Source organism: Danio aesculapii, chromosome 4 (assembly GCF_903798145.1).
Source record: "Danio aesculapii chromosome 4, fDanAes4.1, whole genome shotgun sequence".
NCBI classification, from domain to species: domain Eukaryota; kingdom Metazoa; phylum Chordata; class Actinopteri; order Cypriniformes; family Danionidae; genus Danio; species Danio aesculapii.
Genome location: NC_079438.1, coordinates 23799820 through 23821900, shown reverse-complemented (window position 1 = coordinate 23821900; position 22081 = coordinate 23799820). Strand labels below are relative to the sequence as shown.

The window sequence follows — 22081 nt, the reverse complement described above, 5'->3', positions numbered from 1 at the left end:
GGGGTCAAGGGCCAGGCTGGCTTACCCAGGAACAGTGCTCCGACCCCCGGCGAGCTGGAGGGCGCCCGTGGGCATGGGGAAACCCAGCCAAGGGGCTGAGACATTGCAGGCTTACCCTGGAACAGTGCCCCGACCCCGGGCGAGCTGGTGGGCGCCCGTGGGCATGGGGAAACCCAGCCAAGGGGCTGAGACATTGCAGGCTTACCCAGGAACAGTGCCCCGACCCCGGGCAAGCACTGTTGGCTCTGGCGCGGCGAGGGGGGTTCCAGGGGCACCAGTGACACAGTTGATTGAGCGAGAATTCGCGTGGCTAGTGTCAACGCTCACCGGAGTACTTGGTGAGACCCAGGCCCCATCCCGCCAAGCCATGCCCGACGGGAGACCCCTTTTCCGGGATGTCCCGCGCCTGGAGGTGCCTGTCTGGGGCTGATTGTCTCTGACCTGCCATCTGGAATTCGGGGAAGGCGTAGAAATGTGGACTTAGGTTTTGGCGGCTTTGCGTTTGAACGACCCAGGGGGGTCAATGGCTTGGCTGGCTGCCCACAAAAGTGTCCCGATCCCGGCCAGCGCCATTGTCATTGGGGGCATGGGGGTCCCACCCCAACCAAGCGGTTCAGACATTGAAGTCAGGCCCAAAGACAGTGCCCCGATCCCAGCCAGCGCCACTGGCATTGGGGGGTGGGGTCCCGCCCCAAACAAGCGGTTCAGACATTAAAGGCTTGCCCCGAGATAGTGCCCCGATCCCGGCCAGCGCCGCTGGCATTGGGGGGTGGGGGTCCCGCCCCAAACAAGCGGTTCAGACATTAAAGGCTTGCCCCGAGATAGTGCCCCGATCCCGGCCAGCGCCGCTGGCATTGGAGGGTAGGGATCCCGCCCCAAACAAGCGGGTCAGACATTAAAGGCTTGCCCGAGATAGTGCCCCGATCCCGGCCAGCGCCGCTGGCATTGGGGGGGTGGGGGGTCCCGCCCCAAACAAGCGGTTCAGACATTAAAGGCTTGCCCCGAGATAGTGCCCCGATCCCGGCCAGCGCCGCTGGCATTGGGGGGTAGGGATCCCGCCCCAAACAAGCGGGTCAGACATTAAAGGCTTGCCCCGAGATAGTGCCCCGATCCCGGCCAGCGCCGCTGGCATTGGGGGGTAGGGATCCCGCCCCAAACAAGCGGTTCAGACATTAAAGGCTTGCCCACAAAAGTGTCCCGATCCAGGCCAGCGCCGTTGGCCTTGGAGGGTGGGGGTCCCGCCCCAACCAAGCGGTTCAGACATTTAAGTCTTGCCCAAAGACAGTGCCCCGAACCCGGCCAGTGCTGTTGGCCTTGGCCTTGGCCTTGGCCTTGGCCGGGGCGAACGTCCGACACTGGAAGAAGGCAAGCACAAAACTCCCATATTGAACGCCCCTGGAACTACGTGCCGCTGGTGCACCCCAGCCGCCTCAACAAATTGAGCACTGCGCCGGGTGGCGGTAGTGGGAAACGCTGGTGCCCCCGAGCTATCTCTGTACCACAGTACGGGCGAGGTGATGGAGAGGGTGGTTCCCCACATCCAGATGGTTCACCAACGGCACGTCTGCGTAGCGAGTGCCACTAGCTAAGTCAATGTTCGTGGCTTAAGTGTGGGGTGCCCGGGGTCTGCTGGTGAGCAGGTGTCAAACTAGAAGACCCTTTGGGCCCGGTGCTTGCCCCGGAAAGGGTGCGGGCCCTGGGGGACAGGGGGTGGGAGTGGTGGCCCTGGGTGTCAGGGGCTCCAGCCCCTCTGACGTGGGCCCCTGCCCCCGGAAAGGGTGTGGGCCCTGGGGGAAAGGGGCTGTCAGTGGTGGCCTTGGGAGTCAGGGGCTCCAGCCCCTGTAACCTGGGCCCCGGCCCCCGGACAGGGTGTGGGCCCTTGCCCCCGGACAGGGTGTGGGTCCTGGGGGAAAGGGGCTGTCAGTGGTGGCCTTGGGAGTCAGGGGTTCCAGCCCCTCTGACGTGGGCCCCTGCCCCCGGAAAGGGTGTGGGCCCTGGGGGAAAGGGGCTGTCAGTGGTGGCCTTGGGAGTCAGGGGCTCCAGCCCCTGTAACCTGGGCCCCGGCCCCCGGACAGGGTGTGGGCCCTTGCCCCCGGACAGGGTGTGGGCCCTGGGGGAAAGGGGCTGTCAGTGGTGGCCTTGGGAGTCAGGGGCTCCAGCCCCTCTGACGTGGGCCCCTGCCCCCGGAAAGGGTGTGGGCCCTGGGGGAAAGGGGCTGTCAGTGGTGGCCTTGGGAGTCAGGGGCTCCAGCCCCTGTAACCTGGGCCCCGGCCCCCGGACAGGGTGTGGGCCCTTGCCCCCGGACAGGGTGTGGGCCCTGGGGGAAAGGGGCTGTCAGTGGTGGCCTTGGGAGTCAGGGGCTCCAGCCCCTCTGACGTGGGCCCCTGCCCCCGGAAAGGGTGTGGGCCCTGGGGGAAAGGGGCTGTCAGTGGTGGCCTTGGGAGTCAGGGCTCCAGCCCCTGTAACCTGGGCCCCGGCCCCCGGACAGGGTGTGGGCCCTTGCCCCCGGACAGGGTGTGGGCCCTGGGGGAAAGGGGCTGTCAGTGGTGGCCTTGGGAGTCAGGGGCTCCAGCCCCTCTGACGTGGGCCCCTGTTCCCGGAAAGGGTGTGGGCCCTGGGGGAAAGGGGGTGGGAGCGGTGGCCCTGGGTGTCAGCATCAGCATTTGGGATGATGGTAGGTCTTTCCAGCAAGCTTTTGAAACCAAAGTCCATTTGGGGCCATGATGAAGATGGTTGGTCTCGGGAACGGCCGGTGGCAAGGGCTTGGCGACGCTCACCGGGGTACTTTATGAGACCCAGGCCCCAGCCCGCCAAGCCATGCCCGAAGGGAGACCCCTTTTTCGGGATGTCCCGCGCCTGGAGGTGCCTGTCCGGCGCCGATTGTCTCTGACCTCCCATCGAGAATTCGGCGACGGCGAAGAAATGTGGACTTAGGTTCTGACGGTTGGGCAGCTTTGAGAAAGTTGGACTTAGGTTTTGACCATTTCGCGCCTGCACCAAGCACGCTGATCGATAGGAGCTTGTTTTGACGCCCCATGGGTTAGGCCCCTGCCCGGCACACCTGCCCCAACATGGGTGGGTCGGCCTCTATGGGTGTGGTTGGTTCCTCCCTGCCTCGGGCGTGCTGTGAGGGAGGCGTGGGGGGGTGTCCCTCCGCACACAACCCCCCCCTTTCCCGCCTCTATCTGTGGGAGGAAAAAAAACTCAAATGGCCCGTCTGGTTTTGACCAAGAGCATGTCCGGCGCTCTGCCCGCCAGCCCGCCCGCCTGACCCCCTGTGCTTTGTCCCCCCCCCTGCTGATTCTCAGTCCGCGCCGCCCTCGCCCTGGAACAAGGGCTGGGGGTGGTAGGTGGGCTCGGTAGAGTCTCCAGCGTGGTGTGTCGAGCCCAGGGGCCGTGTGGGGTACGGGCTGGTGCTGGCTCCAGCCCCTGTGTGTGTGCGTGACCAGTGCTGCGTCTCCTGCCCGTCCGCAAGCACGCCCACCCTTCGGGTTTATCCTTGCCGGCCCTCGGCGGTCTCCCCTGCCCCACCTGACCCCCCCTACCCCTCTCCCCCGGAGGTGTGTGGGGGTGGCTGGTGGAGGCGGAGGGTGGCCGCTAGTAGTCTCTGGCGAGGTGAAACAAGCCGGGGTCAGTGGTGTCCGGGCTTACGGTCTGGCCCCTCCTTTTTGATGGTTGCGGTTCATGATGCGGTGAGCCCCGGAAAAGGTGCGTGTTCGATGGGGTTCTACGACACTGCTTTGAAAGTGGGAAAAAGCCATGTATAAAGCCCCCGCGGCTGGTGCAGTCCAAGCTGCCCAAAACGTTGCGTGTTCGGCCGGGCTCATGCCATCCCTTTGTGGGGGCAGAAAAGGGAACTATAAAAAGGCTTATTCAAAAAGGCCCCCGCGGCTGGTGCAGTCCAAGCTGCCCAAAACGTTGCGTGTTCGGCCGGGCTCATGCCATCCCTTTGTGGGGGCAGAAAAGGGAACTATAAAAAGGCTTATTCAAAAAGCCCCCCGCGGGCTGGCGCAGTCCAAGCTGCCCAAAACTGTGCGTGTTTGGCCGGGCTCATGCCATCCCTTTGTGGGGGCAGAGAAGGGAACTATAAAAAGCTTTATACAAAAAAGCCCCCTGCGGGCTGGCGCAGTACAAGCTGCCCAAAATGGTGCGTGTTCGGCGGGGCTCATGCCCATCCCTTTGTGTGGGAAAAGGGGAATAAATCAAAAAGCAGCGAAAGTCCCCGCTGCTGGCACGGTGAGGCTGCCTGAAATGGTGCGTTGTTCCTGGGACAAAAATCCACCAAAAGTCGTAACAACTGCTTCCATACAAGTTGGATCAAAGGGATCTCGTAGGTATCGGTCCTTCCCCTTTAAGAGGGGGAGGGGGAACCAGCGTCGCTGACGCGGAAGCGGACGCTTCGTCCGCCATCTTTTAAACCGCTCCACGCGGCATGTGGGTCTCTCTCCCTCCAGCCTTGGTCTTGGACGGTCATGGCCGAATGTGCGCTCTGCTTCAACGTCTACAGCCGCCTCTCGCCGCACCTGTCTGCGGTTCACAAGGTGTCGAACGCGGACGAGAAGAAGCTTTTGCTGGCGCTCGCCGCTGGGCGCGTGGACATGCGGAAGACGGCGTGCCCGGTGCCCGGCTGCCGGAGGACGCCGGCCCGCCTAGACAGACACCTGAAGCAGCACGCCGAGCTCTCCGTCTCGGCCAGGAAGGAGGCTATGGGCCGAGCGAGGCGTCGGAAAGTGGCTCGAGAGTTGCGGTGGTTGCGGTCCACTCAACCGACGGTACCCGTGGTGTCTCGGCTGGCGTCGTCCTCCGAGGAGGAACGGGAACCAGACGGCCCGGAAGCCGAGCGTCCCTGCGCCGACCCCCGCTGCAGGCTCGCAACGGAGCGCATACAGGCCCAGCTCTCAGAGCTCCGCAAGCAGGTGGACAAGGTGAGGTCCGCCCAGCTCCAATTCGCCCGCCGCTATCGAGAGTTGAGGAGGGGGGAAGAGGGGAGGAAGAGCAGGCGGGCAAGGTCGTGTCCTGCCCCGCCGGCACCATCCCCCGACCCCGCCCCCGGGCGAGGGCCGGCCCCCGGGCGAGGGGCGGCCCGAGGTCTCCGGGCGGCCTCCGGGCCTGTGGAAGCCTACGATCCAACAAAGTACCCGTACCCGGACCACGCCCGCGCCTTGAGTTGAGTATGGTTATGGCACTTCTCTGTTGGGCTGGTGGTGGGTGTATGTCGTCTAGGCTGACTTTTGACTTTCGCCCCCGTTCTGCAGACTTGCTTTTGGCAGAGTTCGAGGGTTTCCAATTGGGGAGCGAGCCCACCGCCCGTCTGCGGAATAACGTGGCCTCCAAACTGGCGAGGGTCAAGGCCTTCCTAGGCTTCATGGCGACAGGCCACGCGGACCCAGAAACCTTGTCCTTCCTCAACCAACCGGCGCGCATCCGAGCCTGGTCTGCCCTGCTAGGCCAAACGGGCATGGCCGAGCCCACGAGGCAGCACTACCTGAAGAACGTGGCGCAGTTCCTGGATTATCTCTCCGAAACCCCGCCGGCCTCCTGCTGCCTCTCCAGTACCACCCTGGTGCTGATTCGCAGGGAGCTTCGAGCTCTCATTCGCGGCATACGCCGCCGCGTCGTGGTACACGAGGTTAGGACCAAGCAGGCCAAAGAAGGCAGACTCATCTCCAAAGCCACCCTGCTACGCTGTCATCGGACGGCTGGGAGAAAAATACCTGCCCTTCTAGGTGAGTGTTTGGTCCCCGCCGGTCTGCGTTTCCACCAGTGGCGGTGGAAACGCTGACCTTCTCTCCGTTCTTCCCTCTTCTGCTCCAGGGCACCAACGGCTCTCGGTCAAACCGAGCCACGTCAGCGTACCCACCCCTTAACCCCCGAATGGGGGTTAAGGGGTGGGTACGCTGATGTGGCTCGGTTTGACCGAGAGCCGCTGGCGCCCCGGAGCAGACATTATCTTTTTGCCTTGGGGCACCAGCGGCTATCGCTAAGTTTAAACCGTTGGTGGTGTAACATGGTTTGTTGGAAAGGTCTAACGCCTAACTTCCCTCCGTCAGACGGCCTCGAGTCCAGCCCAGACACCAGGCAGCAGTGGCGCTTCTACGGCTACCTGACCGGCTACCTGACCTGCATCACGGGCCATCGCTGTGGGGTCTTCCAGAACCTGACCATCCAGGAGGTCCAAGAGGCTTCCAGAAGCCCGGACGAGTCCGCCTATGTCATAAACGTGAGTGGAACGTTGCATGTGGGGGCCACCAGGGGTAGGGCTCACTCATCTTCTCTGTTTTTCCCAGATCACCACGCATAAGACAAACCGAGCCTTCGGCGCGGCTCAGCTGTCTCTCAACAAGGAAGAATACAGCTGGTTCAGGAGGTTCTTGCAGCTGCGGGCTAGCCTCCCCGGGGGGAGCCAGGCCTCCTATTTTTTTTTTACTTCCAGATCCAGTCCCTGTCGAACCCTGAACAAATATTTTCAATCTGCATGGACCAGCATGGGGCTTCCCGGCAAGCCCACCTTCACTGACGTCCGAACTGCCATCGCGACCCACGTGAGTATCTATGCCAGTGCCCCCCCGCTGACCCCCATGACTGCCAGCGGCTTTGACCACAAAAAGTCTCTGTCTGTCTGTCTCTGACGCAGGCAAAGAATTCACATTCTTCCGAGGATCGCAGGAAGGTGGCCCAATTCATGTGCCACGATACCTCAACCTCAGACAAGTTCTACGCGCTTCACCTAGGCCCTCTCCAAGCACGTGAGCACCGCAGACTCTTCGAGAGGGCCTTGGTGGAGGAGGAGGAGGAGGAGGAGGAGGAGGAGGAGGAGGCAGCGGGCAGAGAACGCCACTCAAGGAAGGGGCGCCAGAGGGCAGAGAGTCCCGGGTCACCCATGGTAAATCAGTTCCTTTTTGGCATGGACCTCAACAGAGGGACGTGTGGTGTTAGGTAACTGGCCTTTTCTCTTTTTCAGGAGGGAACTAGCAGGAGGACGCTGCCATGGCCGCCTTCGAAGGGGAAACGCCCCCTCGAAGCAACCGAAGACTCTGAATCTTCCTAAATAAAAATTGAACAATAAAGGTCATATGGTGTTCAGTGTCTTTATTATTCCTCTATCTGTGTGATAAAACATAGCTTCGAATGGGACAAATGATCCCTATCTCCTCTGTTAGAAGTGTCGCGTGGGACGCCCGCGTCCAGGTTCAGCCTTTGCTAAGTCCCAATTGGGACAAATGATCCCTGTCTCCTCTGGTAAAAGTGTCGCGTGGGACACCCGCGTCCAGGTTCAGCCTTGGTTGAAAGCCCATCGGGACAAATGATCCCTTTTTAAACACAAAGTGGTGCCAGGCTGGACGAGACTGTCCAGGTCTGCGCCGGCGTTGAATGGCCATATGGCCCATGGTCCAACTCTGGGTATTTGCAGGTGTCTCCCGGGACGGCTCAGTCCATTGGGCTGCATAAAGAGGTCGGATGAGGGCTGCCCAAAAGCGGGGGTTAACTTCTGTGAGGAAGCACTTGCCTCCTCTTCGGTGTTAGCACACACTGCCTCTCTAACTGGGTGACACCTAATACCTTTGGGAGATTCTATACCTTCGGTTGGAGCTAGTTTCCTCCCGATTACTGGATAATTCTGGTCAGTCGGGAGGAAACTCACAAGATGTGTGCAATTATTCTGCTCTGCTCTGCCCTGCCTAGGAGGAGCCGGGTGCCTGGCCCAGTATGCTCCCTCTATTTACCTGCGTGCTGGGGACTGATGGGGACATTGGAAGGTTGCACTTCTGGTGATGTTTTGTGCTTACACTGTGCTTGGTAAACTTCACACCAAATGCACAACGGGCTCAGTTGCTGTGGTGTCTTCCATACACTCTCACAATAGTGTCCCTCTTGGCACACATTGATGTTCCCGACCTGATGGGGAACATCCTGGCCATGTCTGTAAACCATGTTTCCTGAAGGAAGGAACAGAGACGTGTGTCTCCTCCACTACAGCAGCTGAGTGTTTGGCTTCTTCAGCTACTAAAAGTCTGAAGCACTCTCCTGCACATGCTGGTTATACACTCATTATGATTATTACTAGCACCTGGAAGAGCTACACTCTGCTAGCTCATAGGCATTCATTGGCTCGTTTTCTTACTCTTCAGAGTGATTGGTCATCTAGCGATCTCCCAATAGTGTCTCTCCTAGACACGCGTCTCCAATACGTCTCTCTTTCGGGGAACATGGGTTATGGACATAACCAGGATATTTTACGTAGTGTCACACGTAGTGTTTAGCCTGATCTGGGGTCAACATCTGGATTGCGAGTGTGGAGTTGGGTGGTAAAGGAATCCTGAGAATTGAGAAATAATGGAGGATGTGCTTGATGATTTATAGTGTTACGTGCCGGTTCAGGCACACAACAAATGAAGAGAATCAAACCAAATAGTGGGAAAAATATATTTAAGGGGTAAAAAAATAAGAAAAATAAAGTGTAAAGGGGTACCAATGTAACCAATGTAAATTAAATGTCTAACAAAATATATAAAGTTCAAAACAACAACAAATAATATAAGATCAAATTCCCAAAAAAAAAAAAAAATATATATATATATTTTTTTTTTTTTTTTAAGCTGTGGGTAAGCAAAATGGAAATTATTCTCCAAAGCAGTCTCTAGAGCACATCTTTGCAGCTCCTTCAATACGACATCAAATTAGGCACACTTGCTTATACTGAACACTTATTAAGAAAACAAAAGCAAAACCCAGAAAACAAAACAAACCAATCATAAAACTGTAACAACAGGAATTCTCATCTCATTTATTTTCATCTGCTTTTCTGGGGCCGGGCTGGGTCGCTGGGGCAGCAGTCTTAGGAGAGAACCCAAGACCTCTCTCTCCCCAGACACTTCCTCCAACTCCTCTGGAGGAATCCCGAGGCATTCCCAGACGAGCCGAGAGACATAGTCACTCCAGCGTGTTCTGGGTCTTCCCCGAGGCCTCCTCCCGGGGGGACATGCCTGAAACACCTTCATAGGTAGGCATCCAGGAGGCATCAGAAACAGATTCTCTAGCCACCTCAGTTAACCTCGCTCGATGTGGAGGAGCAGCGGCTCTACTCGAAGCACCTTCCGTTCGCCATAGCTTAAAAATGTACATAAAATAATAAACAGTAAATCAAATATTTATAAAATATTTCAATCCAAAGCTACTTTTTAACTAGTCTTTTAGAAGCTTAACACAACAATGATCTTTGTGTGTAATTTCTCAGCTTAATTTAGTATATGACAGCAGTGGCCCAATAGCACAAGTCCACTGTACTGACTGTCTCCTTATTATGAGAACTACAGAAAATGTATTGTTTTCAATGTTTTTAAGATATATCTGTATTTGTTTGTCTTAAAATATTTTACAGTAGTTTTATCTGTTAACAGTTTTGAATACGAGTTACCAGATTCAAGAGACGAGACTCACAGAAGCCAAAAGAGTTTCACAGATCTCTCGAAGATCTTCCAGGTGGGAAAAATGATTTAAAATTCATATTATAACAGACAATATGTTTATTGAAAAGATCTTATATCTGTCAAACATCTCATTTGTAGTTATTTTTTATGTATTTACTTTTTTGAAGAATTACAATGTATTAGTTAAGTTAGGAATATTTGACTCCAGTTCATTGAATTATTAGAAAATAATACACACCTGTGATACTCATGGAGATGTCATTATTCCTCTGGTGTGCATTATTTCCTAATGGATTGAAGACTATTATTCCACACATGCTACAAAGCAATTTTGTGTTTAAAAGACACTTAAACAAAGATGGCTTGGCTTAACAAGGCAAAATTTAGGCTGTCAAAGAAAATTTTTATAGACATCTAATCATAGCTTAACGCTAGACAAGTCACCAAATACACAGATTAGACAGACTTGACATGTGTAGACGTTAATTCCAAATTTAACCTTATTTTAGCCAAGCCATCTTTGATTGGATGTCTTGTAGTCTTCATTTAAACACAAACCTATGCTTGTTGGGATACTATGGTTCCCACAGATGAAGCCATAGTTCAGATGTTGTAATTCAGACATTTTTCAGGTTTTTGTTCTCAAACTGCTCCTGTGTCTAGGATTTGTTCTTTACATGTCTCATCCAAAGCCTTCTGCTATGTTTTAATGTGGTTTGATTGTTGTCGTTGTGAAATAACTGAAATTGTTCAGCATAGTGATATGGAAATGTAATGTGCTCAAAGCCTGCCTGAACAATTTTAGCTAAAAAAAAACAGAACACCATAAAATGTTTAACAGCCAGTCAGAATTGAGCACTTACAGACATGTATTATAATATATTTACTGTATGTGAATGAATGTGTTTGTGAAATATTGTTCTTCTCTTTTTAAAAATTAGAATCTTGAGAGTAAAATTATCAAGTTTCTGAAGAAAGAACTGCAAAAGTTTAAGAAAATCTTACAAGAAGAAAACAGACAAGAGTTTGTAAAGGAGTTTAATGAGAACAGTTGCTGTATCACAGAAGCAGCTCTTGATCTCACACTCTTCTTCCTGAGAGAGATGAAGCAAGATCAAGCTGCTGATACTCTCGAGGGTAAAAGACTCATGGGTATCTGTCAGACTGACACTTACAAATATAGCAGGAAAAGTCAAGACTAAAACTCTGTTTCTTTGCTCTTGTGTTTAGATGAGCTGTTCTTCATCAATCAGCTTAAATGTAGCCTGAAGAAAAAATATCAAAGTGTGTTTGAAGGAATTGCTCAGCAAGGAGACTCCACACTTCTGAATAACATCTACACAGATCTTTATATCACTCAGGGTGCGAGTGAACAGGTCAACACTGAACATGAGATCAGACAGATTGAAGCTGCTTCCAGACGTCATCAGTCACTAGAGATACAGGTTGAATGCAAACATTTGTTTAAAGCACCTGAACAAGACGAGCAGATCAGAACTGTCCTGACAAAAGGAGTTGCTGGCATCGGGAAATCAGTCTCTGTGCAAAAGTTTGTTCTGGATTGGGCTGAAGGAAAGGAAAATCAAGACATCAGCTTCATATTTCCTCTTCCATTCAGAGAGATGAACTTAAAGGAGAAAGAAAGACAAAGTTTAAAAGACCTCATAACTCCATTTTTCCCAGAGACTAAAGGACGGAACCTTACAAGAAGTACACGATTCAAAGTCCTGTTCATCCTTGATGGACTGGATGAATGTCGTCTTCCTCTGAACTTTGCTGGTAATGAGACGTGTCGTGATGTATCTTCAGCAGTCTCTCTGGATGTTCTCCTAACGAACCTCATCAAGGGAAATCTGCTTCCTTCTGCTCTCATCTGGATCACCAGCAGACCCGCAGCTGCCAGTAAGATTCCTGCTGACTGTATCGACCGGCTAACAGAGATACGAGGATTCAATGATGCCCAAAAGGAGGAGTACTTCAGAAAGAGACTCACAGATCAGAATCAGGCCAGAGAAATCATTGATCACATTAAACAGTCAAAGAGTCTCTTTATTATGTGCCACATCCCAGTCTTCTGCTGGATTTCAGCCACTGTTCTACAGAACATTTTGAAGGAGAACAGAAATACTGAACTGAAACACAGGGCTAATGCCGAAAGACTGCAGGAATCTCCCAAGACTCTGACACAGATGTACACACACTTTTTCCGCTTTCAGATCCAGCAGAGCAGAAGAAAGTATGATGGAGAAAACACACCAGATGTCTCCTGGGATCCAAACCTTATCCTTTCACTGGGGAAACTGGCCTTTCAGCAGCTGAAAAGAAACAATGTGATCTTCTATGAGAGCGATCTGAAAGACTGTGGCATTGACGTCTATAAGGCATCGGTGTACTCGGGCATGTGTACCCAGATCTTTAAGGAGGAGACGGGGATCATTCTTGGTACCATGTACTGCTTTCTTCACCTGAGCATTCAAGAGTTCATTGCAGCCCTTTATCAACATCTGTTTCTAGACAACGACAAGAGACCAATTAAAAAAAGCAGAAATAAGGCTATGATGAATTTGCTGAAGACTGCAGTAGACAAGGCTCTAAAAAGTGAGAATGGACATCTGGACCTTTACCTTCGCTTCCTTCTTGGTCTGTCACTCCAGTCCAATCGACAACTCTTACGAAGCCTGTTGACACAGCAGGATGACAGAGACCAGAGCAAAGAGGAAATAATTGCATACATCAAGCAGAAACTTGAAGGGAATCTGTCTCCAGAGAGATCCATCAATCTGTTCTACTGTCTGAATGAACTGAACGACCAAACTCTGCTGAAAGAGATTCAGTCTCACCTTAGTACAGGAAGTCTGTCATCTGCTGACCTTTCACCTGCCCAGTGGTCTGCTCTGGTCTTTGTGTTGTTGACCTCAGAGGAGGAGCTGGAGGAGTTTGAGCTTCAGAAATTCCAGAGATCAGACGAGTGTCTCATCAGACTATCAGCAGTCATCAAATCCTTCAAAAGAGCTCAGTAAGTCAAAGTGCTTTAATCTAAGAATTAGACATTTGCTGAAATTAAATAATACATCATGTTAATGAACATGCACCATATTTATATCATCTGCACTTCAATACTGTGAATAATTGTTTATTAATTAATATTTTAGTGTTTTTAAGGACATTCAGATTAATGTATTGGCAGTGGTTATTTAAGGAATAGTTTACCCAAGAGTGTACCTTTACTCATTTACTCAGCCTCAAGGGGTTTTAAACCTTTCTAAAAGTTTCTTTCTCCTGTTGCAAATGAAGGAGGATATTTTGAAAAATGCTAGAAACCTGTAACCATTGACTTGCATAGCATTTGTTTCTCCTATTATGGAGGTCAATGGCTAATGGTTTTCATCGATCTTAAAAAATCTTCTGTTGTGTTCAGCAGAATAAATCATACAGGTTTGGCACCACTTGATGAGTAAATGGGTGAACTATCTCTTTAAAACAGCAAATAAACTGTTAAACTACATTATCTATGATCAGTAGCTGATGTTATTGATGAGGTAAAAGCATATTTAAAGAGTACAGTTGAAAATTCAGGTCTGCTAAGCATCTGTTGTTATCTTCCCTCATGGAGGATCATTTTATAACTGACTTTGGGATTTGTATGTGTTGTATTGATTCTTTTGTGTGGAAATTTCACACAAGTCAGCTATAAAATTTTACAGCACCTTTAAAATTATTTCTGGTAAGAGTGGAATGATCACACTGATGTTGTTTTCTCAATTCTGTCTATTTTGATCTTCTCTATGCTGGTAATTATCAAGTAACAATGACCTGTGTCCCTGTACATGGATAATATTTGCCATTGCCTTTTGAGTCCACTAGTGTTGTAGTGTTTACTATAAAGGTCAATCACTCACTCGTTCACTACCCTTCAGCTGTCCCTGATTTATATTGATTAAATACCTTTCATTATGTTTTTTAACACCTATATACTCTCTCATTCACACACACATGCACACACACACAAACACTATGGTCAGTTTTGTGTACTCAATTCACCTATACCATATGTCTTGTGGGGGAGACTGGAGCTGGGATTCGATCTAGCAACCTTCTTGTTGTTAGGTGAAAGTCCAAACCACTGTGCCGCCCTGAATAGCTGAATACCAGAAAACACAGGCAAGAGAAACATACACACATACAGCAAACTCTGATCAACACATAATGACTGAAACAGAGGAGCTTAAACACACAGAGACTAGTAAGTTAACAGGGTGAAGAGTAACTGGGCAACTAACAAGAATAACATGGGGAAAACTGAGATGATCACAGAGAACACAAGGAAAATACAACAGTACAACAACAGGCCAACCAGGACCATGACATAGCTCCCTTCTAGGAGAAGATTCCAGATGATCCTCAGAGGAAAACACAAAACAAGAGTTCATCAAGCTGCAGGTGCTACAGTGGAAAAGGGTGATGGGGTAGAGGCAGGTAAATGAAACCATGACAGGGTACAGGACAGATGGTGAGGGGGAAACTGACAGACAGGTGAACAGGAAGGAGGACAAAGCCAAAGCAGGGACTACTGGACAGTAAACCAGGGCAGATCCTGTGGATCAGGCCTTTTATCTTAAAGGTTTTAGAAAAGATTGTGTCTGTACAGCTGAATGAATTTATGTTTAATAAAAAAGGTTTTGATAAATTTCAGTCAGGTTTTAGAGCTGGTCATAGCACAGTCCGCTCTATTGTGGGTTTTAAATGATGTTGTAGGAGCCATTTGTTTATTTTATTTAAAGGTTTGTGTTGTTAATCTTGACTTCTTTTATTTTGGAGATTTGCACCCCCTGCAGGCCAGAGAAAGCTTTAAAGACCTGGGTGTGGCCTACTGGAGAAGAGCCTGCTGGGAGCACATGGTCTTTAGACCTTAGCTTCAGTGTTTGATGGCCAAAGTCGTTGGATTTTGTATAGTTCATATCAGTTTTTTTGTTTAACTAACTCTGCAATAAACAGCCACAAATGATGACTTATTGTTCCATGTATTATTTTCTAAGGAAGCGTCTAAACCCCTCAGCAGACCCAAGATGTGACTAATTAGAAATTTCCATTAAGGATAGTCACAACAGATGTCTTGTTGGAGCTTGATTTAGGTAGCCCTGTTGTTCTTCTATTATTGGATCTCACTGCTGCTTTTGTTACAGTGGATCATGTCATCCTCATTGATCATGTAACCCAGCTCACTGACTAGGTCACTAAGACAAATTATAAATAGTTTATTTTATATTCTAACATTTTATTTTATGATTGAGACAAGAAATTGTGAATAAAGTTCCTTTATATGACATACATAGTGTTTAAATAATAATAATAAATAGAGAATAAAGTAAGTTTTGACTTGGTTGAGGTCGGAGGTTAGCTCCGCCCCCTTGCGTGTGTGAGAGACCTGCCGGTGACGGAGAGTCACTTTGATTAAGCAGCGCGAGCAGATTGAACGAGATTAGATACATTGAGATAGCAGTTTAGATCCTTTAAACTATCTAAAATCATATTGTTTTGGTAATTGACTGAAAGAAAGCCTTAAAGTTTCAGATTTTAAGGATAGGAAGCTGACAACAAGTTATAGAGTGAAACGAGAGAAGTGCGAGTACATTGAATCGCCCGAGACAACAGAAAACTTATAATTAATCGAGACACATTCTTCTTTATTCTCCCTGTTCAGCTTTAACTTTTCTTGGCCGGGTTTTTTTTTTTTTTTGTATGTATGTTCTTCTTCGTGTTTCTACTCTGAAATCCCGATCTGTCCCTGCCGTGGATGCTTTCTCGGTGGTCCGGACATGGCGAGCCGCCCTCTTTGAAAGATCGTGCCTGGAAGTAAATTAATCCGTTGTTCACTGAACTGGTAGGACAAAACATTCTTGCACTTTCACTGCGCTCATATTTTTGTTTTTATTCGTTTTTGGACTTTGCTCTATCTGGACTGATTTTTTTGGATTTTTCACATCGAGCTGGAACTGAAAAGAACTTTCGAGTGTTGAACATTGAACTTGGACTTTGAATTACTACTTTTATCCAAATTTTCCTTCTTTTTTTGTTTTTCTTCTTCATTGAACATGCAACACGTGATTTGTGAAACTGAATCTGTATGAAGTGGATTTATCATCTGAAGTGTTGGGGATTTCAGTGTATATGATATATACATATATTACTTTAATTTAGTATTCATAAAACTGAACTGGTTTTAACATTTATTTATATGTTTTATTTTGTTTCCATCATTTAACTTGTTTAATATACTTACCTCAGTTATTTACCGTAATTTTTGAGTCTGACTTATTTATCTATCAAAAATCGGTTGTTATTTCTATACACTCTTGTGAGCGAATAAAAATCTTCTGACATCTGGTCCTAATAAAATAGCAAATACTGTAAAAATAACGCATAGAAAAGGGTTACAATCAGCTTAGAGAACACGCTGGTATCCAGGGTCTAGCCTTGGACTGGTTCTCTTCATATCTGAAGGATAGAACTATATCAGTCGGTTTGGGCAACTCTTGTTCTTCTGTCATTCAATTAATGTGTGGGGTTCTGCAGGGCTCGATACTGGGTCTGGTTTTGTTTTCTCTTTACTTATTTCCATTGGGAAATTTTTTTGAAAAGCATGGTATAAATAACCATCTATATGCTGATGACTCTCAAATCTACTTCCTCATAAAATCTGAGCATCAATCCTCCCTTCAGGCTTTGTTTAATTGTTTGGCTGATGTGAGAGATTGATTAGCGAATAACTTTCTCCAACTGAATGAGGACAAGTGTGAATTGATTGTTTTTGGTCAAAAAGGTGCAAATTCTATTGGCAATCTGTCATTGCTTTCTGGAAAAATACATTCCTCTGTAAAAAGTCTTAATAATAATAATAATAATAATAATTCCTTACATTTATATAGCGCTTTTGTGGGCACTCAAAAGCGCTTTACACATAGGGGAAATCTCCTCATCCACCACCAGTGTGCAGCATCCACCAGACCACACACCACAAACCAGCTGATTGGTGGAGACGAGACAGAGTGATGAAGCCAATTAAGATATGGGGAGAGTTAGAAGGCCATGATAGACAGAGGCCAGTGGTTAAATTTGGCCAGGATGCCAGGGTTAATCCCCAACTCTTTTTCAAAGGACATACTGGGATTTTTAATGACCGAGTCTTTCACATATATTCAGAATAAGCATGTGTAAGTAATATGAAACATTCTCATATCTTTTGCGAGTTTGTTATTTGAGATGTAGAATGCAGGGAAAGTGTCCGGATAGAGAGACACTGCAGCGCTGCTGAATATTGTGTGTGTTTAGAGCGGTTTGATGGATAAATATAAATCTGTAGCTAAATTGTTAGCGGTGTAAAACAGCATTTCCCGTTGTTTACATCCTTGTTTATGTCCTCGCTACCGTAAGATATACCGTACATACCGTACATACCGTAAGTGCTAGAAACTGCCTGATGTACTAGAGAAGATTGAAACTGATGTACTAGAGACAACTGAAATGGTGGACATGGCTGGATTAGGCTGAGGAGCTGCAGGCAAGATTATAGGGCAGGCAGTCCTTATCATTGACATGGAGAAATCTTTAGAAACCAAACCATGCAAACAGCTAACAACAATGAATATATTTATTTTATTTTCTATATTTCTGTTACATATGCATCTGTTTCACTTTATTCTGATAAGGGCTTTGAGGTGCAACTTTTAAAGATGCTACAAAAAATTATTGTCATTAGTTTGTTTGTTCAATAATAATAAATAAAACAATTGAAAAAATACTGTCTTGCAGTGTTAGGTGTTTAATAAAGAGTTGGGCCATTGGAACATCTGAAGGAAGCCATTTAATTGTGTTTTATAGACATTAATACTGTTTAAAGCTAAAATCACCAGATGTGCTCACTAATCAGTAAAGTTAAACCAGTCACTACATTCATACATGCTTCAGACTATTAAACACACCAGTTCAACACATACATATTGTGTTTGTTCTCTACACAGGCTACAGGGCTGTAATCTCACTGTTCGGTCCTGTGAGAGTTTGTCTTCAGCTCTACAATCCTCAAACTGTGTCCTGAGAGAGCTGGACCTGAGTAACAATGACCTGCAGGATTCAGGAGTGAAAAAGCTCTCTGATGGACTGAAGAGTCAACACTGTAAACTGGAGACACTGAGGTAAATGATTCTCCACTCTACAATAACTACAGTCAGACTGTTGTTTCATGCTTGAACATGTTAACCCTGGGTGATACTAAACCCCAGATAACAGGAATTATGGTTTATCAGTAATTATGTTTCACACTGCTCATACTATACCTGTAGTTAACCCTCAGGGGTCTGAGGTGATTTTGGGACCCCTGAGATGTTTTGACATGCCCTGACATTTGTGCTTATTTCAGCTACCTCTTTCATAGTACTGGCCAACATGTATTTTATTTGTATTCAGCACAAACTGTGCTACAATAATATGTGAGAAATATTGGTGTACATGCATGTGTTTTTTAGAAATAAAGATTGTGTGGTTAGTAGGTTTTAGAGGAAAAAAATAACTGAAATAAGGTCCAAAAACCACACTGAATGTGCCTGAACAAGACTTTAGAGTAAGCAGTCTTGTAGGCTGGAATATTTACTGCACAATTATGTGAAAATGATTGTTCTCTCATTCAAAGAAAACATTACAAATGATCTAGGATTTGTTGGGTTTGTTTTGGGTGATCTCAGCGGTATGCGTGAGTGACAATGGTCATGAATAATTCACACTTGGAGAGACAACAGACACTCCCCCACTCCCCCATCAAGGGCAGTGTACAGCAATGTCCATCTGCAACAGCTAGCCCAAACTAAATGCTTGTTGTATGACTTGCTGTGTGACCATGTAAACACTCAGGGTGATACAGTGCTCAGCATATATAAGTACACCCCTCACTAATCTCTCTTTTACATTCATATTTTAAATAGGAAGCTCTACAATATTATATTTGTGGATATACAATAGATTAGCCAAATCTGGAGCTCATCTAACAAAATAACTTATGATAAAGCTCCAAAAACTGGTCCAGTCAAATTTATATGTTCTAGAAAAATATTCAATACAAAATTAAAAAAGAGGAAAAATCAAGAGAAGCAAAACAATGGAAGAATTCAGCTGAAATTTTGTAGGGTTTTTTGCAATATTTAGCCTGAATTTAATTGTGTTATCTTTCAATTTCTGAATATGTTTGGTGACTAAAATATTATTGTAATAAATATTTCTGTTTAATAAATCTGTTTTGTTTAAATGCACCAAAATACACTGCCTATATTGACTGAGAAATGGAGGAAAATCTGGATTTTCAGAATGGGCTGTACTCCATTATGCTGAGCGGCTGTATGTGCTCTTATACACCGTGCACATATAATATATATTTGAAATGGTCTAAAACGTGTTGGCCAAACTCTCTTGTGCATTAATCCAGCGTTTAATAATCATTTGTGAATGAGTCTGAGACACTGAAGTAGCGTAATGACAAAAGCTTTAAACACAAGAATAAATCCTATTTTAAAGAGGAAAAACAATTCCTTTAAATCGAAATCAGATTTGAAGACCTTTTATACAGATTTCCCCAAATAGTTGCAGTCTTAGTTCACTTTTTGAAAACTTTAGCAGGTTGTGACTATGTCTGTGGGTGTCAACATTCAACATCACTTTTCGTGTGAACAGCCCTTAAGTCTTACCAGATGTGGAGCCCAAATGTGCAGCGGTGTGATTTTATTTCTATTGATATACAGTTCTACAGATGATGTGGAGTCCTTGTTGAGTGTGTGAGTGTGTTTGCTGATGTGAGGGCTTGATCAATAAGGAGAGTTCATCAGAATGTGTGCGTGTGTGTGTGTGTGTGTGTGTGTGTGTATCACTGCTGTTGACATGAGCAGAAACAGCAGTCAGCATCTTCACAACACAAAGAGATGTGTGATTGTCCAACTGTGTGATGTGGACTATTGCTGTGTTTGTAGATTGTCTGGCTGTATGGTGACAGAGGAAGGCTGTGGTTTTCTGTCTTCAGCTCTGACTTCAAACCCCTCACACCTGAGAGAGCTGGATCTGAGCTACAATCATCCAGGAGATTCAGGAGTCAAGCTGCTCTCTGAACAACTGGAGGATCCAAACTACACACTGGACAAACTCAAGTATGTGGAGCATCACTGGCCTTTTTTGAAGATTTATTTTGAATACAGATACTTTAATACTTCACTCCTCTCCAGATATTAATCAAAACCTGTTCAAATATTTCAGTGCACTAGTGTAGTTCTCACATTAACCATGATATTATATCTCATATTAACACTGTACAGTTTCAGCATTTTAGTTGAGAACTGAACCTTCTTCCACATATTTCTGCCGGTGAACTGTACAGTATCAGGTCAGCAATGTGTGTGTGATGTTTTGGAGCAGCTGTTTTGTCATATTTTTATGTTCTTTGTAGTGTTTACTTGACCACCCTGCTGAAAAATCCAGCTTAAACCAGCCTAGGCTGGTTGGCTGGTTTTAGCTGGTCGACCAGCCTGGTTTTATAGGGGTTTTGTCTGTGTGTGTGTTATAGATGATGTTTGTGTAGTGACTGAAGGATAATCTGTGTGTTTACAGTCTGGATCATGGAGGAGAGAAGAGGATTACAGCAGGACTGCACAAATGTAGGACTACACGCACGCACGCACACACACATGCTCCCTCTCTCTCTCTTACACACACGCTCACAGAAACACACACACACACATAATCAGACACACACTAACACACAATCTCCCTTCTCTCTCTCTCACACACACACACACACACGCTCACAGACACACACACACACACTCCCTCTCTCTCACACACACACACACACACGCACACACACACACACAGCTGTGGTTATAAATGTGTGTGTTCTTGTGTTCAGATGTCTGTTTCCTCATACTGGATCCAAACACAGCACACACTAAACTCATTCTGTCTGAGGAGAACAGAGAGGTGGAGTGTGTGTTAGAGTATCAGCCGTATCCTGATCATCCAGACAGATTTGATTATTGTCCTCAGGTGTTGTGCAGAGAGAGTGTGTGTGGACGCTGTTACTGGGAGACTGACTGGAGTGGAGATGATGGTGTGTGTATATCAGTGTCATATAAGAGCATCAGGAGGAAGGGAGCAGGTGATGAGTGTGTGTTTGGACTTAATGCTCAGTCCTGGAGTTTGATCTGCTCTCCCTCCAGTTTCACATTCATACACAATAACACAGAGACTCTTCTCCCAGTGAAGCGGCTCAGCAGGAGAATAGGAGTGTTTGTGGATCACAGTGCAGGAACTCTGATCTTCTACAACATCTATAGAGACACAATGAGCCTCATCCACTCAGTCCAGACCACATTCACTGAGCCGCTCTGGCCTGGGTTTGGGCTTTATTATCCTGGATCATCAGTGAAACTGAGCTGAAGACTGATGAGAGATTTACCCAGAATCCTCTGCAGGAGCAGTCAGCAGCAGTGTGTGTGTGTGTGTGTGCAGCAGGTGTCATTTGTGTCTGTAACATCTGATGATCTGCATGAAGCACAAAAATGTCCTAAACTGTGTTTCCAAAGCTGAAAGTAATGAATTCAAGGCTTCTTGCTAGCATGAGACATTATAAATGATGATTATTAAAGAGTAATATTCTGTTTTTAACACTTTTTCATGATCACATAACACATTTCACATGCTGACTAACATTGCATTTGCACCTGAAATATCATCAAATAAACCTTTTTTCCTTCCAAATCTGTGTTGTTTTGAGGTTTATGTGTGTGTTTCTGTTTCCAGAAGATATTTTGATTTGATAAATGTTATATTTGTGTAAATATTCCATGATTTTTGTGCGTCCCTCAGCTTGTTTCATCTATAAATGATGTACTTTTGCTTTAAATTACATCTCAGAAAAAGACTTGCCATCATATGGGCCCTGCAGCCTCCGAGACTAAAAGCAGGAAATCTTGTACATTTCTGTTTTTGGTGCTTTTTCTTGTTAGACAGCGTCTGTCAAGCTCAACCCAACCACCCCATCACGCAAAATAGAGAAGGTAAGCTGATTCATTTAAAGAGCCCCTATTATACATGAAATAGGGTCATATTTTGGTTGTAAGGGTCTCCAAAAACAGTCTAATATGCGTGCAAGGTCCAAAACACGTTCATGGTCTTTTAATCTGCATTTATTTTACCGAATTATATATAGGAGTAGTCAGAGTGCAGAGTGTATGTGTGAGCATACCTGCCAACGCTCCTGTTTTTCCCGGGAGTCTCCTGTGTTCCAGACCCATCTCCAGCCACCCACTCATTTGTTATTTATCCCGGAAGTCCAGAAGAATAGCTAGGGCAGCGTCACTTTTTTTTTAGCGAGGGCACTTTCTTTTTTGCTTTCGGGTTGAGGGTGAAGGATGAACATTTTATTAAAGCTTTGCCATAATGAATAAGGGTGTGGAGGTTTTCTCCCTGAAAGGGTTATGTTAATGACAATAGCTCAGGACTGTAAAGGCTAGCTCTTAAATAGGGGAGTTGAGTTGGTCTGGGTGTGTTGGTTAGAACACCAAAGCTGGAGAAGGGAATTGAGTTGAATGGTTTAATGGTTACAGTCATATGCAGAGGGG

The 22081-nt window shown here is 47.0% G+C and overlaps 1 protein-coding gene and 1 long non-coding RNA gene across 2 annotated transcripts; both read left to right on the top strand.

Annotated features, from left to right (window-relative positions):
- The first annotated feature begins 6797 nt into the window (after positions 1-6797).
- On the top strand, positions 6798-7072 carry LOC130222423 (uncharacterized). The gene is made up of 2 exons (XR_008836457.1): positions 6798-6883; positions 6962-7072. It is a non-coding gene; the product is annotated as an uncharacterized LOC130222423 (long non-coding RNA).
- Positions 7073-9317: 2245 nt separating this feature from the next.
- Positions 9318-20960, top strand: LOC130222310 (NLR family CARD domain-containing protein 3-like). Its single transcript, XM_056454888.1, has 7 exons — positions 9318-9480; positions 10370-10565; positions 10659-12444; positions 17447-17620; positions 19439-19612; positions 20070-20116; positions 20368-20960. Exons 2-7 carry the CDS (start codon positions 10532-10534, stop codon positions 20895-20897), a joined length of 2745 nt encoding a protein of 914 aa, XP_056310863.1. The 5' UTR covers positions 9318-9480; positions 10370-10531; the 3' UTR covers positions 20898-20960.
- The last annotated feature ends 1121 nt before the right edge of the window (positions 20961-22081 follow it).

Bases quoted from the DNA above. Each gene is read 5' to 3' on its own strand.
- LOC130222310 (XM_056454888.1), top strand. From the start codon at position 10,532: ATGAAGCAAGATCAAGCTGCTGATACTCTCGAGG. The intron at 17,621-19,438 runs GTAAATGATTCT...CTGTGTTTGTAG, and splicing joins TGTAAACTGGAGACACTGAG to ATTGTCTGGCTGTATGGTGA. The intron at 19,613-20,069 runs GTATGTGGAGCA...GTGTGTTTACAG, and splicing joins TACACACTGGACAAACTCAA to TCTGGATCATGGAGGAGAGA.